The following is a 25123-nucleotide window of genomic DNA, read 5'->3' on the forward strand; positions in this document are numbered from 1 at the left end:
TTTTTTCGAAATCCAGTTATTGTTGTACCAACCCTATTGCTTTTACATAGACCCAACTAACCTGTTAGCAGATAATTGATTATGGAAAATTATTTGGTTTAAAACAAAAACAAATTTGGAAAAAAGTGAACTTCCCTAATTTAGACCCAGAATCAGTCAAGTCGCTTTGTAAATTTTTCTCCATTTTTAATTATTTAAAGAATTAAGTAAAAACCACCCCAACTGCAATATCCCCAATTACATATAAATAAAAATTCGGTATTATTTTATATCAACATCCTTTATTCTCTACCATACATAGGTATTGTTATATATGGTAAACCATACTGTGCTGGGAAATGTATATACATAATATATGTATAATATTAAATTTAAGCAGAAGTGGTGGTAGCAGTAGCGGTAGCAGCTTGCTCTTCCTTGATACGATCCTTCTTGAGGGGACCCATGAAGGCCAATTTGTCGGCAGGGGTTTGGAAACGACCATGACCCATTTTGGAGGAGGTATCGATGAACTTGAGCTTGATTTGTTCCAAAGCAGAGCGCTTGGTATGCTTCAACAAAGTCTTACGCAAGGTAAGGACACGTTTCTTGGAACCGATGCAGCAACCCTTGATCATGACGAAGTCGTTGGTAACTTCACCATAGTGAGGGAAACCACCCATGGGGGTGATGGATTTGTCGGTCAAATCGTATTCAGTGGAAGCATTGTTCTTGATAACCTACAAAGAGAAAATAACAAATAAATTACTAAAAAGTCGAATTACATTTTAAATATAAATTAGATTAGTTAATCAGTCCTATCATTTAAATATCATGTGGTTAATCAAATATATAAGTTTTATGTTTGATGTCGGAACTTTATGAGTTTATCATCACAGAGCAATATACTTAGGTAATATGTATTAAATATTGGAAATATATTTACCTTGCCATCCTTGGTGTGGATACCGGCACCAATGCGGTAGATCTTCTTGTTGATTTCGGTACGGTGATGGTAACCCTTTTGACCAGCGCGAGCGACGGTGGTCGACACACGGGAAGGATGCCAGGCACCAATACAGGCAACCTTGCGCAAACCCTTGTGGGTCTTGCGGGGCAATTTCTTGGTGTGCCAACGGGAAGTGACACCCTTGAAACCCTTACCCTTGGTGACACCAATGCAATCGATCATTTCATCTTGACCGAAGACATTGCTGACTGGGATGGGCTTTTCCAAGTGTTCCTTAACCCATTTAACCTTATCTTCAATGGAACCACCGTTCAATTGGATTTCCATAACATGGGCCTTCTTTTGGCGTTGCTTGATCAAGCGGATCTGTAAATGTAATGAAGATCTCCATTAGAATCGAACTATAGAATAAACAAGTATAAACTTGATTTGGTGGGACTGTTTGTGATATGGTTTAACTGTATGGTCATGACCTCAGCGGCTACCAACAGTTAGTGGAATATATCACAAATCGCCACCCGAAGGGCAATTTGATCTGCGACGTTGCGGTTAATTACTGCGCATTGAGCATCACAGCCAGACCGCCTTTTAGGAACATCTACACGCCGCGCCGCCACTTCGCCCGAAGGCTCGGCTACAGCACAGCGCGTTAATGACCAAGGACGTCGCGTGTGTTATATTAATACGAATTCAATTGTTACAATAATTACCTGAGTGTGAGCAATAACACGGATGACTTTGCAGTAACGGAGCATCTTGCGGAAATCGTTTTCAATGCTCTTCTTGCCCAAATCATCGCTCCACTTCTTGCCGGCCTTGGTGAAAGCCTTCTTCTTGGATTTGTACCTGGTTACAATCAATGAAATCAATCGTTAGCTTTTGGTGACAAATATGGCGGCAGTTTACTGTCGTCGCCTTAAAGCAATGTCAACGTGAGATCACGATCCAGTTATCCTCTTGCTGGGCAGCTCCATTGGTTTTAAAAGAAACGCAATATCGTAGCTGTTTTCAAAATAAACAAAACGGAAGCGAACCTCATCACGTGCAAGTGAGCGGAGATTGCATCTTCCAGTCCGGGCTCGCCACAATGAAATTTTATCCAATTCATACAAATTGTCAAATTTCATAGCTCATCCAGACACTGTGTATTTTAAAAGCCCTCTCAGTGTAACACTGATCCAAGAACTTTATATTGATTTTTATATTAAGTAATGTATAACAACAACAACAATTTTATCTCATATTCCACTGTTTCTCCAGTAAAGATAAGTGTTGATTACATTGTCGATCAGAAGGAAGGCAGGCAGAGATGGTAATACATTTAAATATCCTCATAAGAGCTCTCAGATACCATCTATCATCATTTAACAAAGTGACCAACACATAAATGTGTTTGGAGAAACACGTGGTGTTCGTTCGTTGACGGTAAAAGAAAATGGCGTCTTGTCATTAGATACATACCAGTTCTTGTAGAAGCGACGACGGCATTCTTCGGACAAATGCTGAGCCCAGACATTAACCAAGGCACGCAAACCGAAGGGAGTTTCGATGTAGCCAACGGCACCAACAACAATCATTGGTGGAGTTTCCAAAACAGTAACGGCTTCAACGACCTCCTTCTTGTTAATCTCTAGAATATAAGGAAGCAAAGAACAACATGTTAGGAATGTGACAAATTCAATGAACAATATTCTTTCCAAATATGAGATATCAGTCCGCCCTAGTTAAATTATAATCATGGAAATCATTTTTGTTCTAACCATAAAAAATTAACTGTTTCTCATCATGGAAAGATAATTAAAGGAGTTTTTCCGAAGAATTCAACGATTTGGGTGCACTTACTTGAGCCAGGACGGTCAGCTTCACGAACAATGTGAGTCATACCAGCCTTGTAGCCAAGGAAGCAAGTCAAATGGACGGGCTTGCTGGGGTCATCCTTGGGGAAAGCCTTCACCTTACCACGATGACGGGCAGAGCGCTTCTTGGGGTAGAAGGCCATGGAACCATGGCGAGGAGCCGAGAATTTACGGTGAGACTGTAAGAGAGAAAAAAAAATGTTAGAATGGTTGCAAGCAAATCAGGAATAGTGTCATGAACAAAGATTGAGGTTATGAATTGTTAAAACGTGGCAAATATTACACAAGGGCAACAGAACAACAAAATAATTTTATTTTTCTTTTCCGTTTGTTAAAAACGACTTTACTATAAATATTTATTGTTTACTAAAATAATTTTTGGTAACCACATGTTTACTTTTCATTTTATAAAGATGGCGAATATGTACACTTTTCAAACGAATTGTGTGTATGTATAGATGTGCGTCTTCATGATCACAATTTTAACAATTTATTGAACCACATTAGTTATTGTTCAGTATTTTTTAACAAATAAAAATACTTTTAAAAATATATTATCTTACCATTTCTCAGGTTCTATATACCGACTGTTCTTCTCAGACGGCGAAGACAAAAAGAAAGTTGGTTACCGGAATTGAGCTTAAGTGAGGTGCAGTTGAAGACCAGAGTTGTATTGCCGATTATGTATACAAAACATTAATACTATGAAATTGAGTACAAACTACCCTAAATAGAGTGCGCTATATTTTGTTGGGAAATTTCTTCAGATAAATTCGGCAAAAGGAAAGTCACACTAATGTGATTTCATGAAACAAATTACAAGAAATTATGAGTTCTAAGATCGACTTCCTCAGATAAACAATTTTTTTTTAATTATTGTAATGGGGAACTTGATCTAAGAATGCCTATTTTCATGTATATTACATCATGAATTTACTTTATTGTGTACAGGGACTAGCAAATGTTTTCAAAGCAATACAAATATCTTTGCGTAATTGGATGGTACAATTATAAAAGGTAACAGCAAATCCCAGCTGATTTGATTCCAGCGTAATACTGGTGTCAATATGAATTTGACAAATTATGTTTTTAAAAATCACCCAACAGGAAAATTGGGAGCGCATACAATTTGAAATTGTTCCTTATTAAATGTGCTCCCGTATTCAATTTACTCAATCTGCCTGCTGGGAAAGTTTGAGGAAGCAAATCTTTCTTCATGGAATAACTGGCAATTCTCTGCATTTTCATATGTGTTTCCCATATTAGTAGCAATGGCTCAATTATAGGAAAGATGTGGAAGCGATAGAAAAATAAATTTGATAGAATTTCATTCAAGATGAATTTTAAAACATTGGTAAGAAGAAATTTATGATTTGTGAATAAATCAATACTCAAATCTTATTCCCAACTCGAATTTGATTAGAAAACTTTACATTCCATTTATTATTTGCGTTTTTGGTAAAAATATCTTAGAGGAACATAACGACTTGTTGCATTTGTTTTTATTTATTCTGTTGCATTTGTTTTTATTTACTATTTTCATGCCACGATGATGATCTGACATTTTGTTGTCTTTTTAATTCTGCCTATGTTGTCAATCAGTTAATAATGAAATATATATAATTTAAATTAATTTTAAAAAGGCGTATTAACGATTGAACTGCGAGCAACCCTAGTTGAACTAGTTCAAGGAAACAAGCCGATGGACGTTTATTTAACGGCGCAGAAAACTAACAACAATAACAGCTGTTTAGGTCCTCATATCGTTCGCTTTCTCCCCATTCGTAAACATGGCTCCTCGGCTCGTTTGCTTCCACCTCAGTTTACAGTGATGCCATTTCCAAATTGAGCAGACTTCCCACAAGGAAGCAGCATGTTCAGTTCCCACAAGGGACTGAAAAGAAAAACTCCGTGTCCGGGAATTAATCGTGAGGAATTTATAGAACACCTGGTGGAGGAATACTACACCACTACTAATGTAGGTATGCAATGGGGTAAAATATCATTTACCTTAATTTTCTAATTAAACGGAATTCACCGTTTTGCAGAAGCACAAGAACAGGTTACCGCTAATCTTGCCAATTTCGCTTATGATCCCATCAACTGGGAGTATTTGAAAAAGAAGGAAGCAATTCAAGTGTTCCTAGAGCTGTTGGCGACCAGCAACGAAACACTAAAGTTGCATGGAATCGCTGGATTGTGTAACATCTGTTTGGGTATGTAGATGAAGGAGGTTTCTTCGAAGAATAAAGACTTATCCTTATTTCAGATCTCGATATATCTCAGTTTCTAAGGAAACCTGACAATTTAAAACTTATACAGCAATTGCTTACAAATACACTGAATGTTGAAATTCTGCTGAACTGTTGTACCGTAATATATCAACTATTGAGTAGTCAGGAAGGAGAGAAGAAAGACATGCTATCCGGGGATACAGTAAAACGCATTCAACACCTAAATTCCCAATTTAAAAGCAACAAAAGACTAGCCAACATTACTGACTTGCTGCTATTGGATTTCTGTAGACGATATGAATTTATTGAGGAGCCAGCTAAGTAATATGGCTATTAAAAGATGCCTTAATTCAACGCCAACAGCACAGCAAAGACAACTAAAATTGGTTAAGACGTTTACTCAGGATGATCTTGACAAGTTTTCGCAGCTAACCGGCGATCCTAATCCAATCCATAGCACTAGTTTACCAGCTGAAACCCGTATGGTGCATGGAGCCTTTCTAAACGCAGTTGTTGCTGGTCTCATTGGTACTCACTTTCCGCCAGGAACAATTGTTTTGGAACAGAATTTTAAATTTCCCAAACCATGTCGAATAAATATCGAATGTGAATTTCTAATAGAAACACGAAACGAACGTAAAATTTCCACAATTACTTATGAATGTAGACAAGAGAATAACATTGTATTTCAGGGACTAGCTAAGCTACTGATTTCCAATAATAAATTAACAAAATAAAATTTATATCTATTTCTTTGATCGTTTGCCCTCGCCTTTTTTAGGTGGAGCTTTGCCTCTCAATTTACGCATACGTTTCATTTCCTCTTTGAAATCTTGATGTTCGTCTCTGAATAGGCCATAATCTCTAAGGTTCATCATTAGTACATGTGTCTCGACATGACGAGGATACCAATTTACAACGTAGTCCCGCTTGTCCACCGGCTCTTCGCTGAACATTCGCACCACCTAAATAACACAACATAAGCACATTGTAAACAAAAACAACAGGGCAGAAGAATCCACTGAACAAACCTTCATTGATTTTTCATTTGTCGTGCGAGCCACTTCGCCGAAAATGCGATTGGACAAATAGTTCATCCTTCGGGCATATTGTGTACCCAATTTAACCAAATCCGTATACTTCTTCGCAGACATTTCCAAGAATTTCTGACTTCCTCCTCCAGTGCCTTAAATCGGTCGGAATGAATTTTTGTTATGTCACTTATGACAAGACTAGCTGTGTGCGCACCTAAGCGAAAAGCGTTCCGCAAAATACAATTAACCCATTTCAGATCAGTGGTGTGTAACTATAACGGCAGAATTATCGACTATAACAGAAAAAACAGAATACAAAATTTTCATTTGCTTATAATTTAGTTAATTAACGAAAATACCCGGTAAGTAAACGAATAAAGTAGCAGACACATAGAAAATGTTATCATAAATTCTTATTTTAACTTAAAAAAATAGTCTTTTAATTTTATCGATATTTGTGGTAACGAAAAACAGTGTTACAGAACTGCACTACTGGAGGATTCTACAAAGACATAAAAGTGTAATGATACGACAATTGATACGTAAACAATTTCCAACATTTTATCGATATTTGTTGGTAACGAAAAACAGTGTTACAGAACTGCACTACTGGAGGATTCTACAAAGACATAAAAGTGTAAAGATACGACAATTGATACGTAAACAATTTCCAACATATGGTTTTTCCTTTTTTTTTTAAAATTGCAGTGTATTTGCAACGTGTAATTTAGATTTTTTTCTATGTTTTATTCAAGCTTCAAAAAAAAGTTTATTTCGTAAAAACATTTCTTTCCGGGTAAAATATTACATATTCTCTGTAGAACAAGTGTTTCAAAAATTAATCCGAATACACACACTGAAATGTACAGAATGACCTACACTTTCGAAAACCACACACAAGTGTATGGAAAGTCAAATATATTGACAATATTGAATTTAAATAGATTGCACCCAACATTACAGCAGTTGCATTACATACCAAAACACATTAGATAATGTCATAAAACATCTTTATTATTATATTATTTTTTCTTTGTTAACTGTTATTTTAATTTTAAATATTTCCCACGATTCGGTTACGTATATTATTTGTTTGTATTTCTAGTTTAGTATTAAAATAACATACAATTGTATTCTAAATATTTGTTATTTACAATCAATTAAATGTAGAATATATAAATATATGGTTTTAGTTAACATTTGTTTGTAAGTGCGGTCAAATAAAATCTTGTTTTTTAAATAAATCTATTATCAACTATTAAAACAAATCACCATTACCGTGCAACAATTATTTAAAGTTATACTAATTTATAAAATATATTTGTATATTTATTTTCAACCGAACTGCTTTTTTAAACAGTTTCTATGGTTCCTTTGCGTCTTGCAGCACTAGAACCAGCTGTGCTATTGGAAGAGTTTGTCTCTTCTGTAGCTATGAACGAGGTTTCTTCCGACGACTTTTGAGTATGTAATACATTATCCTTACTGCTTGAAACTCCATTGACCTGATTTGATATTGCATTATCTCTACGGGGCGAGGCATTGTGTACTGATATTTGATCAAAATTTAACGCTCTTGATGGCGTATGAGAACGTGAACCGGCATTAGAGGAAGATGAAGGTGTTCTTCCATGCGGACTGTTATTCCGAGAATGTTGAAAATCTTCCAAGGGAATTTCCTCAGACCTGTAATTACATGCAATATGGATATTAGGTGCAACAAAAATAGAATTAGGACTGAAATACCTTGGTCTTTGTGTGAGAGGACTACCCTCACGCGATGTTCTTTGTAATGAATTGTCTCTTGATTGAGAAGAACTTTTGGCACCTATACTGGGAGAATGAGAATGTTCACGTTGCGAAGAACCGGTATCTCCATTACTTGCACCAGCGCTGGAAGTTGGACTGCGTCTGCGAGAACGGCCTGAGCCCTCATTGCGTATACTGTACAAAAATTCAATTATTTTTAATTATAAAAATATGTAATATGCCACCATAATTACCCTTCAATAGATCGATTTTGAGCCATTTGAATACGACTTACGCCACCCGATACATTTTCCCTCCGTAAAGCAGCAGCGAAACCGGGCACACGATTATTAGTAGAAAAAATTGGTCTGTGATCACGCGAAGATCTCGAACTGCTACTACTACTGGGCCCACTGGCAGATCTCAAGCCAGCTACAGCATAAACAGGAGAATCAATCACCTGGCCGGGTATTTCAATCATCTGTGCTATTTGGTACATTTTCTTTTGACGTGCCTTACTACGGCCCTTTGTCAACCTTTGCTTTGCAGCCATACACCTAATGTGATCATCGAATAAAAACTTGGCAGATATTAAGGGTGTGCGGTTGTGACTGGCACCGCCGCGATGTACAGTTATATGCAAACATCTGCTATCATCTTTGTCTCCAACAACTTCGACATCCTGTAGGAATCCAACAAATTTGGCAACACCCCAACCCAGTAGTTTGGCATCTGGTTCTACTAAGATCAGCTGCAATGAATCAATGACCAGGAATCGACGCTGTTTAATGTTGTCCTTGGCAATTACCGTACATGCTATCAGGTCGCTGTTGTCTGAAACAAACATAATAATCGGTAAAGTATACATTCTTTCTCCACATTGAAATCCTCATATTAGTTACTTAAATCCAAGACATTGTCTATTTGCACCAGGTTAACCGCGTTCGTCAGAGGCAACATAGTTTCCTTTTCGTTTAGATACTGTTGGCACGTTTTTCGTAATAAGAAAAATACTCGTATAGCTCTCCTTGCCTTTTCGACTTCTCCACAGGGAAGACGTCGAGTAAATGGTATACCCGTCAGTGGAGTACCGGTGGGTGGCAACAGAATCGCAGAGTCCATGCATAGAAATTCGACGTTCAAATTTGTTTTGCGCATCTCATTGTATTCATCTTCGAATAAGTCAAGGAATATATCTTCCGATTTATAGAAATTTCGCAAGACAGACATAGATTGATTACGGGCTGCAAACAGTAGATCTTGTTGGGCTTCTGTTATACAGGTGGCGGTAGACGAATCTTCTGTGGGTTTTGTGAAGGTCACCAGAAGATGTAAAGCTATTTCAATGGTGATAAGTCGAATGCGACATGCTGTATTGGAAAGGAAGAAATCAACACATCAATACCTGTATGGATACTATGTATGTGTCATTAATTACTTACACGGTTGATTGGACAACGTTATAATATTTAATAAACGTTCAATTATTTCAGATTTATAACTTAGAGTTCCATTGGATTTCGATAGCACCTGGTGAAACCAATCATTCTTGACTCCTAAGAGATTTGTATAAATAGGTATTAATGAGATTTTCCTTAGATATAATTCATATAAATTCATGTAAGATTCGAATGTATAGCACTAGTTGAATATTTGAAGAAAAGTTTTAGAGTAAGCAGCTGAATAGCTCAGGAAATAGGTGATCATTTACATACCATCTACTCAAACGTAATAATTTTAAGTTAGAAATAGCGAGCAGCATGAATAGTAAGATTCGAAAAAGGAAATATGAATATTCTAATATGTGGTTAGTGATTACAAAAATACAACCTTTGTTAAATGTCATGGCATAGATTAAACAAAGTGCCAATAAAGCCAAATAGTCGTTCTCCGAACAGTCCAAAGCCGATAGAACTGTATCCAAAAATGGTCTGTTTAATGTAGGATGTATCACTGTCGTCGTCGTTGTTGTTGGAGATGTTAATTGTTGTAATTTCTCCTTTTCTTCATCGGTGATATTTGCCAATTTGGCTGCATTGGACAAGGTGGAAGAGACAACATTTTCTAAGGCTTCAGTAGAAGTATGGATTTCTGTTTCTTCAACAGGTTGGTTGTTGGTAGTTGTGGGTGAATCATTGTTATGACCAGTCACCAAACTGTCCTCGGTGGTTTCTTCTCCATATGAGTAACCGGAAAAATTAGCTGCTGTATCCAATGCCTGTTCCAAACTCTCACGTGGTTCGGTGAAACTAGGAACCACAGCTTGGCGATGTTCCTCGTAGAGAACTGAGGTAGCCCCTTCTTTGAATACGCTATTATCTCCATTCAATATAACCCATGCCAAGGCATGAACCAATGGGGAATGTGTCACCACCAAAAATACCAATGACAGTAAATACAAAGCCACTATTGACGAGACTCTGGGATTCTGCATTTCCTGAATATCAATGTCGACATTGCGATTCAAAACTGCAGCTAAATTTTGTGTAACCAGGGCCAAGGATGGCGGAGGTGGTGCCGGTGTTAGTGAAAATATATAAAGGGGTACAAAAAGTTTATGCAGCAAGTGTTCCGTTAGGACAGCATTCAAGTCGTTGATCTCTAATAAAAGTATGTCGTTCAAATAATGCAGGTGATCCAAATGTTCCGCAACCAAATTAGAGAGTTTTTGATTCGATTGATGGCTGAAATGTAGAGAAAACATGTCATGATCTTGATATTGTCACAATGTAGCTAATTACTTACTCTATATCGGTGCGCACACAGTTGTCCAATTCCAAAATATGTTTACCAATGAACCACACCAAGTTACTAAAGTATGGGGCAGCCGTTGTAATGGAAAACGAAGATTATGAAAGACTCGATTGCTCGATTACCAATTTAGGTCTACTCACTTGTCTCTTATAAAACGTAACATGCTGGCGTTTTGTACTTTGTAAACATTCAAGGAAATTGTACGAACTGCTATTCGCACCATACTCTCCGGATGATTGAAGAATTTAATTGCTTCCGTATACAGAGGGAAATCGTTTGTATGCTGAAAACCAAATGAAAATCAAGCGACAATCGCAGTTACGTCAATAAGCATTTACCTCATTGTAGAAGAAGTGAATGGTATGGGTGTTCAATTTCAAACTTAATGTTTTCAGGAATAATATATAGTATCCCATGACATCCTCGTCGGAAAAGTCGAATTTATGTACAATAATCGAGTTGACATGATTATTACTTAGAAGGTAATCTAAAAAAAGAAAGAGAACGTCTCAGATACAATCCCCATCATATTTGCATAGTGTGTGACTTACACAAAGAAGTTTCATTACGAATGTTTTCGAATAGAATATTTAATGTCTGCAATAGTTGAACACACACAAAACTGGAGCCTCCACTTTTCTGGCGCATAATATGAAGAAAGTAGGACAGCATATTCTTCTCCAAGAAGAAACTACAATAATAAGTTTAGAGATAAGAACAGTGCATATTTATAGAATGGCAGGCAATTAGAATATCTATCTGTGGGTATGGAAGACTCTAACTGAGTACCATGGTTGCCACGATTGCCATCCAACACTTACTCAAATACTGATGAATCGTGCTGATCACCCCATATCAATATCTCAGCTATACTTCGCAAAGATTCCACAAGTAAGCCTCTATTATTTTCCGACACTGTTGTGTTCTTTTCCAAAACACTGTACAAATACTTCAGGTGATCCAACGATAGACGGTTTTTGGGTTTATTCCAACCACCACCAAACCAACTGCGACTGCGAAACATTTCTACTGAATTCCTTTCCTTTCCAAGTTTTCAATGTCAATTGGAGCGATGCGACGCAAATAATTTCTACTGCTAATCGTTCATTAATTCTTGTATATTGCTTGTATTCAATTTGTTTATATTGACGACGATATTACGAAAGGTATGAAAGGTAAGGTAATTACAGAACTAAACTTTCTTTTCTTTCTCCCTCTGTGTGGTGTGTGATTCCAGTCCAGCCAGTAAGCCCCCAGAAGAGAAGATTACGAGTTACAGCCAATTGCAACCCTGTAAACTGAGATGAAAGCAAACGAGACGAAAATCAACCTGGCGAATGAAGTTGAAAGCAAACGAGATGAGGACGACTCGCGTGTTTACGAACGAGGTGAAAACAAACGAACCGAGTACCTAAACACAGCTGTTCCTGTTTGTAATTGTTGTTATTTGTCTGAGCCGCCGATAAATAAACGTTCATCGGCCTGGTGCCGATGTGCCACTCGATCTCAAATGTCAATCCCATAGTGCTGCCAACTCATTTGTTATTATAGCCATGATGACATTGAATACCGAGTAATCATAATCTCTTTGGGTACCATGCCAATCTTGTCGTGACGAAGATAGCGAGGGTCCATAGCACCGATAGCACCGGGAGGAACCTTAAATAGAAAAAAATCTGTATTAAAAACTCGTCATGGCTGCGAATAAAGTTCCTCCGCTTACGTATAAAGTTATTGCAGAATGTTCTGCTTCAAAAGCCAGGGCAGGAATAATGGTTGTGAGGCACAGCGAAGTCAATACTCCTGTTTTTATGCCAGTTGGAACACAAGGCACCATGAAAGGTGTTCTTCCAGATCAGCTAATTGATTTGAATTGTCAAATTCTTTTGTCCAATACCTATCATTTGGGCATGAGACCTGGCATTGATGTACTTAAAAAAGCTGGTGGTTTGCACAAATTTATGAGCTGGCCTAGGGCCATTTTAACCGATTCCGGTGGCTTTCAAATGGTATCGCTACTGCAATTGGCTGAAATCACTGAAGAAGGCGTTAATTTTCGATCACCCTTTGATAATTCCGAATGCATGTTGACTCCGGAACATTCCATTGAAATACAAAATGCTATTGGTGCTGATATTATGATGCAGTTGGATGATGTTGTGAAAACAACTACAACAGGTCCAAGGGTTGAGGAGGCCATGCATCGCACCATCAGATGGGTAGACAGATGCATAAAAGCTCATGCCCGCGATGATGATCAGAGCTTATTTCCCATAGTCCAAGGCAAGATAAAAAAATGTGTTTTGTCAAATATATCTTAAACTAATCTTCCATGTTATAGGTGGTTTAGATCCGGAACTTCGCAAGAAGTGCGTAAGCGGCCTCATGGAAAGAAAGGTAAGAGGTTATGCAGTTGGTGGTTTGAGTGGAGGAGAAAGTAAAGACGAATTTTGGCGAACAGTTCACACATGCACAGATCTGCTGCCGAAGGATAAACCTCGTTATTTGATGGGAGTAGGCTTTGCAGCAGATTTGGTTGTATGCGTAGCCCTGGGCATAGATATGTTTGACTGTGTTTTCCCCACCAGAACAGCACGATTTGGTAGCGCGTTGGTCATGGAGGGACAATTGAATTTGAAGAATAAGAAATATGCCCTGGATATGAGACCAATTGATGAAGACTGTGAATGTAGTACATGCAAACTCTATACTAGATCATATCTCCATCATGTTGTGACAATAGAAAGTGTATCGTGCAGTCTTTTAAGTGTACACAATATAGCTTTCCAACTGCGTTTAATGCGGTCAATGCGCAAAGCTATTGAACAAGACCAGTTCCCGGCATTTGTGAAAGATTTCATGAGTAAACATTTTGTGGACGAACCTATACCAAAATGGATACGAGAAGCTTTGGATGCTGTTAATATACAATTGCCAGATGACGCCAAACATATCGAAGACAAGACACCAAAAAGGGTTTCCGAGTCCCAATAATGATCCGACACCAGTGACAATATGTTTAGCCAACCCACATAAATTACCAACCACACCACCGAATAACATTCACATATTTAAGAGATTTTCTTAAGTATTTAAATGTACATAAATTTATTTCAATGACAAATAATCACAAACATTTAACAATATTCAAACATGCAGTTGCAAAATAAATTATTTCTTTGATTTGGCTGCTGCCTTTGGTTTTGCAGCAGTTGTTTTCTTAGATGTCGATGCTTTTGACGTGGAAGCCTTTGTAGATACTGCTGTTTTCTTTTTAGCCTATTTTAAAGTAAATAAAATGTCAAATTAGTAACAGCCACGTATAATACTAGCCTGCTGATTTCAATACCAACCTTTATTAATCCATCATTTTCCAAATTATCATCATTCTCATCTTCGGATTCGACGACATTGGTTGTTCCTTCTTCACCTTCTTCCATTCCACCGCCCAAAGCATCAAAATCATCTGATGCCTCAGCACGCTTCTTCTTTACACCAGCTGTTGCTGAATACGAGTAGGCCATAACTTCTTTATTGTAAGCCCTCGTGAGCGCAGCTTTTACCTTGCCATCTACAGCATCCATTGGACTCTTTTTACCCGGCCAGGTCGTAAGTTCGATTAAACTTTCAATATCTTCTCGGAGCAAATGATATTCCTTTAAAGTTTCCAGAGATTCTTCCACACCATCTGCGCCTTTATCGACCAAAGGCTTCACTATCTTATTCAATAAAAATGGTGCATAATCTAATCGAATGGAAAGGCGCGATCCCGAGGTTTTTACACGTGTATGATCATGAATTTCCTGGGCCAAACGACTGCGCTTGGTAGAACGTGAATTTTTTCCCAGCCAGCCGGGAAAATTTATTTGACCTGCAAAATGTCCACTCATATATTCTCCTGGCATAACTGAACTGAAAATAGCTTGTGTAGGCAACAATGCCCAAGCAGAATTGGAACGAATCTTTTTATCTACCAGGTCACCCAAACTCAAGGAGTCTGCTGTGTTGGCAACTTTGCGTATGACTTCCGATCTGTAAGATTACTTTCTTAGTTATGAAAATATTAACGCGTATTAGTAAACTTACTTCGGTCCGGCTGGACTAACTATCAAATAATTCTGTTGAACAAACAGAGGGGCGAGACTGTAGTCGTGGAAGAAGAGATCACATTTATCGTAAAATGTCATGTTTTTATGCTCATCCGCCGAAAATACTTTACGTACAACATCCCACGGTCCCTAAAAATTGAAATAAATAAATTGTCCGTATAGAAACGGTATGTTAATCAAATTACCATTTTCAAATCCTTTTGGGCCGTTTTCTCATCCTCTTTGGACAACTTATTATCCGAAGTCAAGTTTAATTCCTTGCCCGCACTAAGCAATGAAATGTGGTTAATAGACTGTCGGATATCATTATTAGTGGCCGATATAATCTCATCCAATTTTGTGGAGTCAAGTTTAATATTCTCCTTGGCACAAATACTTAATATTCGACCTTTAATTTGTTTCAATTGTGGTCGATTGAAACGCAGATCATAGCAATAGTTAACAAGTGATCGCATCTTTTGATGGTTGCGATCATTACACATACAAATTATGGGAACCGATGACTCCTTAATGAGTCCAATTAATTCCTGAATACCTCCGCGATCCTCGTTGCCAGCCATACCATCAACTTCGTCCATAATGAGAACATGTTTCTTGGTAACCGCCTGTGCATTGCCATGGAAGTAGCCATAAAGAGATTTATTCGAAAGTAATTCGGACACTTCTTCCTTCAGCAGTCGTTTGCTTCGGGTATCCGAAGCATTAAATTCCACCGTGTCAAAGCCCAGTTCTTTGCATACCAATGTTGCAGTCGTAGTTTTCCCTGAAGAAGTGATGCATTTAAAGTAAATCTCAGTTTCTAACTTACTGAATGAGTTTAAGCATTACCTATTCCAGGTGGTCCGGAAAGCAAAGCCGCTTTATAAAAACTACCATCATCGTTTTTAGCCCAAGGATTGGGCTTTTGTAATTTCTTTTTTCCGTCGTGATTGATGTACCATTTCGAAAGCCAGTTTGTAAGCCTAATGATAAGATATATTGAATTATTTATATATTATAATACCGCTAGGAAGACAATTCTTACTTAGCCACATTACTGGCCGGACCCTGTTGACCAATGATGTCTTTAACGGATGTTGGTTTATATTTGTCCACCCAAGCCATCATATCCTCTGTTACAGGTGGAGGTCTGGGGAATTCCTCTTTGATTGACTGCTTTGCCTGCGAGTCCTCCTTAAGTTCCTTCTTGATTTTATTTTCTGATAAGTTGTTATTTAATTCTTCTATTTTTGGCTTTTTCTCAGGCGGTGAGTCTAATTTCTCTTTCTTAATTTTGATTTCATCCATTTTGTTTTTCTTTTCTGGAGGAGTACTTTCCTTTTCTTTTTTGATTTTAATGTCCTCCTTCTTCTTGGGGCTAGTAGTGGGCTTTTCCTCTTCTTCCTTAACACAATTTTCTACTTTAATGCCCGATTTTTCTCTTATTAGGTTAAGGAAATCATCTTCCGTTATAATTTTTACATTAAACTCTTCGGCCTGGGCTAGCTTCTTGGGACCAGAATCTTCGCCGGCTATGAGATAGTTTAATCGTTTACCCACAGTGGTCATAACTTTGCCCCCATACTCTTTTATAATAGAACATGCTTCATCTCGTTCCAGCGATTCCAATACGCCGGTTACTAGGAACGTCAATCCAGCCAAACAATTTGGTTTACCCTGTGTGTATGAGCATTGGAAACAATTTAATGATTCATAGGCAAATCAAAGCAAGTTTCTCATTTACCTTGGGAACTTCTTTACATCCAGGATTGAGGACAGATGAACGATTTTTATATTTTTGATACAAAATCGCAGTCATGCGCTTGCGTTCATGACGTTCTTCATCGGTTAAAATGCCTAAAAAACGTTACATATGAAAATAATGGAGTTTATTTTTCACTATATAATTAATTTCTGTCTCACTGGAATCTAAATCTGCCTTGGATTTTCTTGCTGATTTTGGTTTTTCACCCTCATCTTGATCACCCGGGGAATGTTTTTTACTTCTTGGTGTTTTTTCTTCTTTGACTTTGACATTAGTTGGTGTGGCTTTTTCTTCTTTAATTTTCTCGCTGTTGGGTGTTCGTTTTTCTTCTTTTATTTTCTGATTAGTGGGTGTGTTTTTTTCTTCTTCGGACTTTTCTTTCTTTTCCTTTTTAGAGATATCAACCTCTTTGTCCTTTGTTGTTTCCAAAACACTTTCCTCCAAATCGATTTCCATTAAACTCTTATCAATGTCATCATCCTCAAGTTCTTGTAAAGCCTTATCCTTGGGCTTGGGTGGCTTCTTAGCTTCAATGCGCTTTGTCTCCCCACCAAACAAAGACATTGGATCAACCGGCTTTACTGCGGCATCTTTTTTGGGAGACTTGGTTTTCAGTTTGTCCAATTTTAATTTCTTTGGCGATGTGGGAGATGATTTGGATGTGCCCGAGCCATTACTTTCGGTTTTGGCTTTTTTGCTGTGCTTTGTTTTGGAAACATGTGGGGATGCCGGTACAACTTCATCGTCCTCGTCGCTGGATATAACTCGAGCTTTCCGTTTCTTTGGCTCATCTTCTTTTGGCTTGCTTGCATTATTCGACGAGGATTTTTGGAAAAAAGAAGCAATAGTCTGCGAAAAGAGTGAATTAATAGCTGAATTTGATAAAAAAAAACGTCAAAAATCTCACCGGCTGCATTGTTTTCTATTGATTTTTCAGATTTTGCCAATTTTGTTCTTCTTCTTTGAATCCTCCAATGATTTTTTGATGAGTGTGTGAAGCCTTCCTTTGCGCGCTTTTTTACCGATTACAAATAAAAACGTTCCATCTGTTTGAGGACCACTAAATAAAAAACGTTCCAGTTGTTATTAGGAATCAAAACAAAACTCTAATCAATTTATAGGGATCTCAAGGTCGAAAATCGGACAAAAAGAATAGTAAGGAAGACGAACATAGGAAAACTGCGAATGAGGTAATGCAGTTGTCCTTAACTTCTGTGTGATAATAACGTAAACAAGCAGTACAGAGGCTAGTGGCTTGACTATGTTTATAAAATCACGTACAGATGTCCTTATACTCGTTTTTCATTTGATTTATTAATTTAAATTTTAGATGATTATTAAAAGTGATTGAGCGGGAGAAAGAGTATCCCTTAATTAATTGGAAAATATATATAAAAAATAAATTCTCAGAAATGTATTTATAAGCAAACATCATTGAGACTTCGCCAAAATTTGATAGATAATAGGTTAAGATATGTATCAAATTTTGGTAAGTTACGAAATTAATTAATTTTAATTCCGTTTGTATTTGATTTCATGGGCCAGACATTATGTCTATCAGTCTTCGATAGATCAATTTTTGATTAATGTTAAAATTATTTCACACTTTTCCATGGACACACAAGTTGTTTCGATTGCGATTATTTTAAAGTTTTTCCATATCGGCGGCAATGAAAAGAGAAATAGAAACAACAAAATCCGAAAATTAACGTCCCATCCAGTATGGCGTTTAATTTTATATTATTCGGATGTGAAAGTCAAAAGAAATTCCGATGTACTCATCCGTCGATTAGCTGACGTCTCATTGGCTGCAAATGAAGAATATAACGCTTTTTAATGCGTACAAATTTATAAATCGTAGAACAATAGAGTTCAACTAAAATACTTTAATCAATCATTTAATCACTATAGTGTGTGTGTGTGTCTATGCATGTATGTTTGTAATCTGTGTAGCTACTCATATAATACGTCGTCGCTGTGTCTCTTTCGTTTCTTTGGCGGTGATTTCTTAATGATTTTTCGATTTTAAGAATTGTTGAATGACTTGTCGGTCAGATAAGAGAATAATAATGGAATGGTTAATATTAAAGTTTTTAAATTTTTATAACCGGAATTACAGTAGTATTACTCAAAAAATAATTTTTAGTGTTTTTAAACAGTATTATTTCAGTTAACTTAAATGTTGTACATATATTATAAAAATGTAATTAGTTTTTATAAATTATTTTTTTTTAATTAAATTTGTTTTAAATTACTACAACAACTTTTGGTTTTTTAATATTTTATATCGAAGTTGTAAAAATTGAAGATTTTTTACGCATGTTATGGTTAATTTTTTAATTCCAATTAAAATCGACTTATCTATCGACGCATCCGAACCATAGTATGCTAAGTCTGAAAAGTGAGTTTTTCAGTAGAAGCTTTCAAAGTATGGAAGTTTCTGTAATCTTATGTGCCATGATAAGTACATTTTTGCTTATAACTTTGGTTTGGATTGGCCGATGATTACCAAAATTCCAGTGAATTTAAATTAAGGACAGTAGTATCTATAAACGTAAAGAACTTTAAAACATGCTAAGTTGACTTAGCATACAATGGTTCGGAGGCGTCGATATATGGGATCGCATTAAAACGTGTAACATTTAATTGACACAATTTTCTGAACATCTGTTAGTGAATATTCATGATTTGGGTTTTTTTTCCCAGATAATCCGATTTGTAAAATTTTGTTGACATCAAAATTAGCTGACTTTTATTAAATATCTAAGCTGTGATAGATTGTTTTGAATCTCGCCCCCCAATTTAATGTAACAAATTTCCACTACAGTGAAAAATTGCCATATTAGGAAAACAATGTCAACTCTAAAACTCCATAAAACTCTTTTATTTCGCAATTAATTCCAATTTTCATGATTTTCGAATTTAAAATCTAATTTGTATGCGGTTCTGTAACAACATCGATCATTATTAACATCAACACAGTGACATTTTATTAAATCATTACAACTTTGACTTTCAGCTTGGCTATCTCTACCACCCGTCCTTATAATACCGAGTCACCACCATAGAAGAATATTTTATCACCCAATCGACGAGTATTAAAATCGTTCCTCCCCCATTCTTTGGCATTACAAGTAGAAACATATGCACTTGTTTGTTGTTATCCTTTTTTCTTTCTTTCTTGCAAGGATTATTGGAATATTTGATTTGTTGTTGTTTTTTACGTAGCACACAACCAAACATAAATATCGTTCATGATGATTTAATGTGGGATTAGTCGTCGAAGGGTGGTGAGGTGGTGATTTTTGTATTTTTCTCGAGTAGAGCTGTAGTAGATAGACGCTGTATAAAACGTAACCCTTATGTAAGGACGAAAGAAATGTTTTTATGCTAACTTTTTTCTAGTATTTTTTTACACATTGTATGAATTTTATAATGTGTTGTTCACTCATTTATTATTGGGGAATATTAAGAGATTTTTAAATGGACTATGTATTCCTTCCAATGTTGGGTAACATATTATTTTTTGCTAAAAATGGTCCCCAAATTGACCTAACGTGTATATATGTAAAAAAAATATGTATTGAATTAATCTTATATAGGACATTTGTTGTGATGTGTTTTGCTTATTTTAATTTATGTCTAATGTTGTTATTATTAGTTTCCCAGAAAAATGCGTCTTCAAAAATAAAAAAAAACACAATTGTATGGGCTTAGCATGTTTAATTAATTCAATGTGTATATATGTTAATGTGGTGTTTGACATAAATGTGACACTTCTGTCCTATTTCTAATGTAAACATGCCAGTGGCATTAACCAAGCATTTAATTTATTACCAAGTTTTTGTTTTTTTCGGGAGAATTTAGTTTAGATCGTAGATATTTAATTAAATTATTTTGATAGTGAAATCTACATGTCAAATAAGATTGGTCGCATAATCAACAAATAGGATTTAAACAAATACCTAATTTTCAATTTAATATAAATACTCTTAATTAGGTTTAATTTCAAACTATTTTTTATTTCTATATCTGTGGGATCTGTGGGATCCACTTGATCCTTGAGTAATCATTATCAAATTAATCATATATATTATATTTTTATTACTTATATTTTGTGTAGTAATATTTTATTTTTAGTAGTCCAACATCCCTCCTCATGCACATTTTAATTAATATTTTTAATTTTTGTTAGCATTAAATGTAGCATACAACCATAATATAATATAATATAATATAATAAATAATAAAAAATAAAATTATAAAAATAAATGACAATAATGATAATTAAATATTTTATATAATTTTTATACATATGATTTCAAAAGCTGCACAGAAACGTTGTTTTCTGCAGAGAGGTTAAAAAAAAAACAATATTCTTTTCTTACATTTAAATAATCCTTTTGTGGCCATTAAATTTCTTTTGCTTATATATTCGCATAAAAAATTAATGAATATTATAGATTTTTCCCATCGTTTGATTATAATCGTCCCTTTTGGTGTCAACCTTTCCAATTATGGTCCGGCCATAACATTTTGACTTTGTAACACGTGTACACTTGCCAGGGATTATTAAATCACACATTGCAACACTTTCATGCAATATTTATGCAATTCGTTACACCATCAGAGCGATACGGCTGCCCAACCCGGCCGCACACCGCCCAAAATCCCATAAAAATAAAAATCTATTTAAGACTCATTAGCCAGATTGTTGACACAATCAAAGCGACAAACAAACAACAGAAAATAATGAAACACAATTTTCGATTCCACTATCTCTGGGGATCAAGGCTTGAGTAACGAGTGAATCCAAATAAATATCACAGAAAAGGGGGTTGCTTTGCTGCAGCAGCAGCAGTAGCAACAACATTATCAACCACATGTTTATATTCCCATGGTAAACAAGCCATGACACAACAACAACGACAGCCAAAACGAGAAGGGAAATTGCAAATATTTGACTTTCGTATTTATGAGCTCTTTGGAGAAATCAAACAGCAACAACAAAAGGATATTTTTGGGAAGTCAAAATGCAATAGAACAGAAACAATCACATTTCAAGGCAAATGAGATTTAGAATCATTTGAGTTTGCATATTTTGGTGTGAAAGTTAAAAAGGGAGCTTAGTGTAATAGGAATTTTGTTAAAAAAACCGATTACATGCTTAAATGTCATGAACTTTTAATAAAGGGTTTACACAAAAATGTAAATAATATTGTATGCGATTAATACCTATAGGAAAACAAATGAAATATTTTGAATATGCCAAAAACATTGAGGAATTTTGCATAAAAAATGTTATGCAAACTAATCGCTAAATCTATTTAACTATGAAACTGTGAATGTCTTTATTAAATTAGGATATATATTTCTAATCAATCTATTTGGATGGTAAAATTTTTTCCCGCAAAAAAAATTGACAGGAGTCTTTACAAATGGTAGAATTAAAAAAGGGCTTATACACAAGAATCAAAAGGTATTATGTATATTTGTAAAGATTTCCCTCATGGCACAATTATAGATGGTAGTCTTATTTGAGAAATTGATAATGGCAACCCTTTTTAATATGTTATTCATATATCAATTTCAAATAAAATGAAAAATTCCATTTATTTAAACTCCACATTTTTCTCAGGACTTAATATATTGATTATAGAAGCACGGAACTTCAAAATATTAAAACGGATATGTGGATTTATTTGACATACAGGGTGAGATGAAAAAAATGCAACAAACTTCAGACTGCTTTCATTTCTAAGCCACTCGTCCGACAGCTGTTAAAATTATTCCAGAGACAGCTTATTATATTGTTTACAAGCGTACAAAAGCATTTTGGTGAGAATTTTAAAGGAAAAAAATATTCGCGATGGAATTCAAGCGTCATAGTCTAATTTCTTTATATTCGGCTGGAAAACCACAACTCGCTATCGTTAGAGCACTCCAGCATTTAATGGTGAATAAATCTTTTGTGTCTCGTACCATCGCTCGTTATCGTGATACTGGTAGCGTAGCCTGACTTCAAGGAGGTGAACGGAAGAAAACAGCAACATCAGCAGAAATGGTTCGAAAAGTAAAGAAACGACTTGATCGAAACCCGCGTCACAGTGGCCGAAAACTGACTCGTGAGCTGAACATATCGCAATATTCTATTCGGCAAATATTGAGATCGGGGTAAAGCCATTGAAATTCCAAAAAGTGCAAGAACTTACACCGCAACAGAAATAAAATAGACTCAAAAGAGCTAAAGAGTTGCTTCGCTTGGCCGAAATTGGTGAACTGCCGAATTTGGTTTTCCAGCAGTTTGTAAACAAACAAAATGATCGTGTTTACTTCCCAAAGATGTTAGCTGAAAATGTGCACATGAGCAAATTTGGTGATGGTGTGGGCCGTCATAACAGCCGATAGTCGCTCTCCGCTCATATTAATCGACCGTGTTGGCATCAGAATAAATGCCGAATAGTATCGCGAAAATATTCAGGTGTATTAAAACCTTGGACATTCCAACAGGACTCAGCACCATCGCACTCAGCTCGCGCTACCCAAGAATGGTTACAAAATGAGGTTCCTCGATTCATTTTCAGTGCACAATGGCCACCAAAATCTTTGGATACCAATCCGGTGGCCTATTGTGTCTGAAGTATTTTGGAAAGCAAGGTTGGTACTAACAAATACCAATATGTTGATCACCTCAAGCAAGAGCTTCGCAGGGAATGGGCCAAAATACATTTCGGGCAGGGTGTGACTTTATTGGCTGTTTGAAGGCCGTTAATCGTGCCTTCTAAAATTTGATGCTATTTCCGACATTTTTTGCTTTCATTCAATAAAATTAAAAAAAGGCAAACATTATTGCGTTTGACTTTGTTGCAGTTTTTTTATCTCACCCTATATCTCATTTAGATGGAATACTTTCAAGAAACCTTTTTTAGTTGAACGACCTGCCACAGCCAATCGAATATCTTGAACATATTCTAATGTGTACTAAAATCTACTATTTTTGTATATTTTACTATTTTTTCACCATATATTGGCATGTATATTTGTTATTCTATCCCGCACATTTAAAAAAATCAACTTCTTATGGCTTTTATGACATTTCGATTTAATCCCGCCTATCACACAAAATTTCCATCTAAAATATCTATTTAATAAACATAACTTTTATGTTTTCTAATACTAATTATGTTAATAATAGAAAATAATGGTTATTTAAGGGAAATTTGCAAGTCATAATAATACTATTTAATATTTGGCGCCAGCTATTAACTGTGGTAACAGAGGAGTCTATTGTGCTTGTAATTGCCGGACTGAAATGTATTCCCATAAACTTTTTTACTATTTCGTATCATTGCAATAACAATAAGAAGAAAATTATCTTGCAACAAATGACAATTTGTGTAGGTGTGTGTGTGTGCGTGTATGTGGATCCCATGTTATTACTTGTGGCGTACATAATTTTGAATATTATCCCATAAAAAATATGGTTGAATCGTTAAATTTTAGGCGCCATTTAATAAAAGAAGAGTTTAGATGTGTAATTAAAGGTAATCGTTTACATATGTCAACATGATCGTAAAAAATGGGGATGGTTATAACAAAATCAGGTAATTACAAATGACTTTTTGGCGACATTTAGTGTTTTTAATGATATATATATATATATATATATATATTTTAAATTAATTTATGAATAAATCACCTTTAATTAAAACATAATTTCCAACGACATTTCAAACATTCGCTTTTCATCTTCGGCATACATTGCAATAAATTCTAAAGGAAACACCCTTTGTTCATGACTTGTCTAAATTTTACAAAGTGTTATTGTAATTGGTATTTAATTTTATAATGACACTAAATACCGAATTTTATTAAATCTGTGAATTTAAAATCGCAAGAATGTGTAATAAATATCTAGGATGCCTTAGTAAAGATTCAAAATATTTATATGTATTTTTAATAGCTGATTATATTTATGGCATAACATAAATTGTTAAATGATGAAAATATTCCCAACATCAGTCGAGATCAGTTTCGTTGTGTTTTTTTATTGTCATAAAAAGAAATATGTGCATATTTTTAGTACCACACACGTATCAGTCGCCATTTACCATGGGCATACAGCAGGACGGGCTAATTATATTGTCAAAAATATTGTTTTATAAATTTATTTTTTTTATAAGGTGCTCAACCACAGTAACTGTCTGCACATATATTCTTAAGAAATGAACAGACAGATATCAATTGTTTGTTCTCTGTCTTCTCTTTTCTTGAGTCGTTTCATACGGTGAATTCTCAGATACTCTTGTTCACACAAAAAATCGATGATATATTTTTCTTAGATGTGCTCTTAGATGTTGTCACTCCTAACCCTGCTCAAACAAAAAATATATAGAAAAAATAGTAAAACCAAGATCTAATCACTATCACCTTACAGTTATGTATTTCATTTAATGTGACAGCAACAACATAAACAAACAACAAACAAAGTATACAAAAAATATCAGCAACAACATTAATTATACATAATAATAATGACATTAACATAATTTGACATTTAATTAACAATGACATGAATCAAAATGAAAAACCATCCAGCCCAGTCCAGCACACCAAACCTAACCAACAGAAAGCGCATGACATGACAATTTCGGTGACATTTGCATGTAAACAATTTCACCCAAATGACAAGAT

At 35.6% G+C, this 25123-nt stretch overlaps 6 protein-coding genes, 1 long non-coding RNA gene and 1 other non-coding gene across 8 annotated transcripts; 3 read left to right on the forward strand and 5 right to left on the reverse strand.

Moving 5' to 3' along the window:
- Positions 1-349: 349 nt before the first annotated feature.
- Positions 350-3498, reverse strand: LOC133329824 (large ribosomal subunit protein uL3). The gene is made up of 6 exons (XM_061538287.1): positions 3369-3498; positions 2792-2984; positions 2411-2579; positions 1660-1795; positions 926-1315; positions 350-719 (listed from the first exon to the last, which is right to left on the reverse strand). The coding sequence occupies exons 1-6, from the start codon at positions 3369-3371 to the stop codon at positions 372-374; spliced, it is 1239 nt and encodes a 412-aa protein (XP_061394271.1). The 5' UTR covers positions 3372-3498; the 3' UTR covers positions 350-371.
- LOC133329830 (small nucleolar RNA U43) lies at positions 2656-2736 on the reverse strand. Its single transcript, XR_009754326.1, has one exon. It is a non-coding gene; the product is annotated as a small nucleolar RNA U43 (small nucleolar RNA).
- A 1180-nt stretch (positions 3499-4678) lies between the features above and the next one.
- On the forward strand, positions 4679-5782 carry LOC133329815 (uncharacterized). Its single transcript, XM_061538278.1, has 3 exons — positions 4679-4787; positions 4854-5021; positions 5331-5782. The coding sequence occupies exons 1-3, from the start codon at positions 4679-4681 to the stop codon at positions 5774-5776; spliced, it is 723 nt and encodes a 240-aa protein (XP_061394262.1). The 3' UTR covers positions 5777-5782.
- On the reverse strand, positions 5682-6196 carry LOC133329809 (small ribosomal subunit protein mS33). The gene is made up of 2 exons (XM_061538272.1): positions 6071-6196; positions 5682-6004 (listed from the first exon to the last, which is right to left on the reverse strand). The coding sequence occupies exons 1-2, from the start codon at positions 6191-6193 to the stop codon at positions 5786-5788; spliced, it is 342 nt and encodes a 113-aa protein (XP_061394256.1). The 5' UTR covers positions 6194-6196; the 3' UTR covers positions 5682-5785.
- Positions 6197-7425: 1229 nt separating this feature from the next.
- LOC133329811 (protein CLEC16A homolog) lies at positions 7426-11620 on the reverse strand. The gene is made up of 11 exons (XM_061538275.1): positions 11398-11620; positions 11128-11267; positions 10915-11063; positions 10717-10859; positions 10568-10654; positions 9653-10506; positions 9265-9378; positions 8725-9192; positions 8077-8656; positions 7820-8017; positions 7426-7759 (listed from the first exon to the last, which is right to left on the reverse strand). Exons 1-11 carry the CDS (start codon positions 11598-11600, stop codon positions 7426-7428), a joined length of 3270 nt encoding a protein of 1089 aa, XP_061394259.1. The 5' UTR covers positions 11601-11620.
- Positions 11621-12269: 649 nt separating this feature from the next.
- On the forward strand, positions 12270-13570 carry LOC133329816 (queuine tRNA-ribosyltransferase catalytic subunit). Its single transcript, XM_061538279.1, has 2 exons — positions 12270-12859; positions 12918-13570. Exons 1-2 carry the CDS (start codon positions 12271-12273, stop codon positions 13568-13570), a joined length of 1242 nt encoding a protein of 413 aa, XP_061394263.1. The 5' UTR covers position 12270.
- Positions 13571-13747: 177 nt separating this feature from the next.
- Positions 13748-17345, reverse strand: LOC133329817 (replication factor C subunit 1). Its single transcript, XM_061538280.1, has 9 exons — positions 17337-17345; positions 16636-17278; positions 16409-16521; positions 15710-16341; positions 15514-15647; positions 14871-15448; positions 14663-14814; positions 13930-14608; positions 13748-13855 (listed from the first exon to the last, which is right to left on the reverse strand). Exons 1-9 carry the CDS (start codon positions 17343-17345, stop codon positions 13748-13750), a joined length of 3048 nt encoding a protein of 1015 aa, XP_061394264.1.
- A 4778-nt stretch (positions 17346-22123) lies between these two features.
- Positions 22124-22596, forward strand: LOC133329822 (uncharacterized). Its single transcript, XR_009754323.1, has 2 exons — positions 22124-22419; positions 22459-22596. It is a non-coding gene; the product is annotated as an uncharacterized LOC133329822 (long non-coding RNA).
- Positions 22597-25123: the final 2527 nt, after the last annotated feature.

This window comes from Musca vetustissima, unplaced genomic scaffold (assembly GCF_032173495.1).
Source record: "Musca vetustissima isolate MV318-11 ecotype Yass unplaced genomic scaffold, APGP_CSIRO_Mvet_v1 utg8130, whole genome shotgun sequence".
Classification (NCBI taxonomy): Eukaryota; Metazoa; Arthropoda; class Insecta; order Diptera; family Muscidae; genus Musca; species Musca vetustissima.

Bases quoted from the DNA above. Each gene is read 5' to 3' on its own strand.
- LOC133329824 (XM_061538287.1), bottom strand. The intron at 2,580-2,791 runs GTAAGTGCACCC...CTTATATTCTAG, and splicing joins AGCTGACCGTCCTGGCTCAA to AGATTAACAAGAAGGAGGTC. The intron at 1,316-1,659 runs GTAATTATTGTA...TTACATTTACAG, and splicing joins GTGTTATTGCTCACACTCAG to ATCCGCTTGATCAAGCAACG.
- LOC133329811 (XM_061538275.1), bottom strand. From the start codon at position 11,600: ATGTTTCGCAGTCGCAGTTGGTTTGGTGGTGGTTGGAATAAACCCAAA. The intron at 10,655-10,716 runs GTGAGTAGACCT...GTTTTCCATTAC, and splicing joins TTACGTTTTATAAGAGACAA to AACGGCTGCCCCATACTTTA. The intron at 10,507-10,567 runs GTAAGTAATTAG...TCTACATTTCAG, and splicing joins TGTGTGCGCACCGATATAGA to CCATCAATCGAATCAAAAAC.
- LOC133329817 (XM_061538280.1), bottom strand. The intron at 16,342-16,408 runs GTAAATGAGAAA...TCATACACACAG, and splicing joins GATGTAAAGAAGTTCCCAAG to GGTAAACCAAATTGTTTGGC. The intron at 15,648-15,709 runs GTAAGAATTGTC...TCTTATCATTAG, and splicing joins CCGGCCAGTAATGTGGCTAA to GCTTACAAACTGGCTTTCGA.
- LOC133329816 (XM_061538279.1), top strand. From the start codon at position 12,271: ATGGCTGCGAATAAAGTTCCTCCGCTTACGTATAAAGTTATTGCAGAA. The intron at 12,860-12,917 runs GCAAGATAAAAA...TCCATGTTATAG, and splicing joins CTTATTTCCCATAGTCCAAG to GTGGTTTAGATCCGGAACTT.
- LOC133329809 (XM_061538272.1), bottom strand. From the start codon at position 6,193: ATGTCTGCGAAGAAGTATACGGATTTGGTTAAATTGGGTACACAATAT. The intron at 6,005-6,070 runs GTTTGTTCAGTG...TGTGTTATTTAG, and splicing joins CAAATGAAAAATCAATGAAG to GTGGTGCGAATGTTCAGCGA.
- LOC133329815 (XM_061538278.1), top strand. From the start codon at position 4,679: ATGTTCAGTTCCCACAAGGGACTGAAAAGAAAAACTCCGTGTCCGGGA. The intron at 4,788-4,853 runs GTATGCAATGGG...ACCGTTTTGCAG, and splicing joins CTACACCACTACTAATGTAG to AAGCACAAGAACAGGTTACC. The intron at 5,022-5,330 runs GTATGTAGATGA...GGATTTCTGTAG, and splicing joins ATTGTGTAACATCTGTTTGG to ACGATATGAATTTATTGAGG.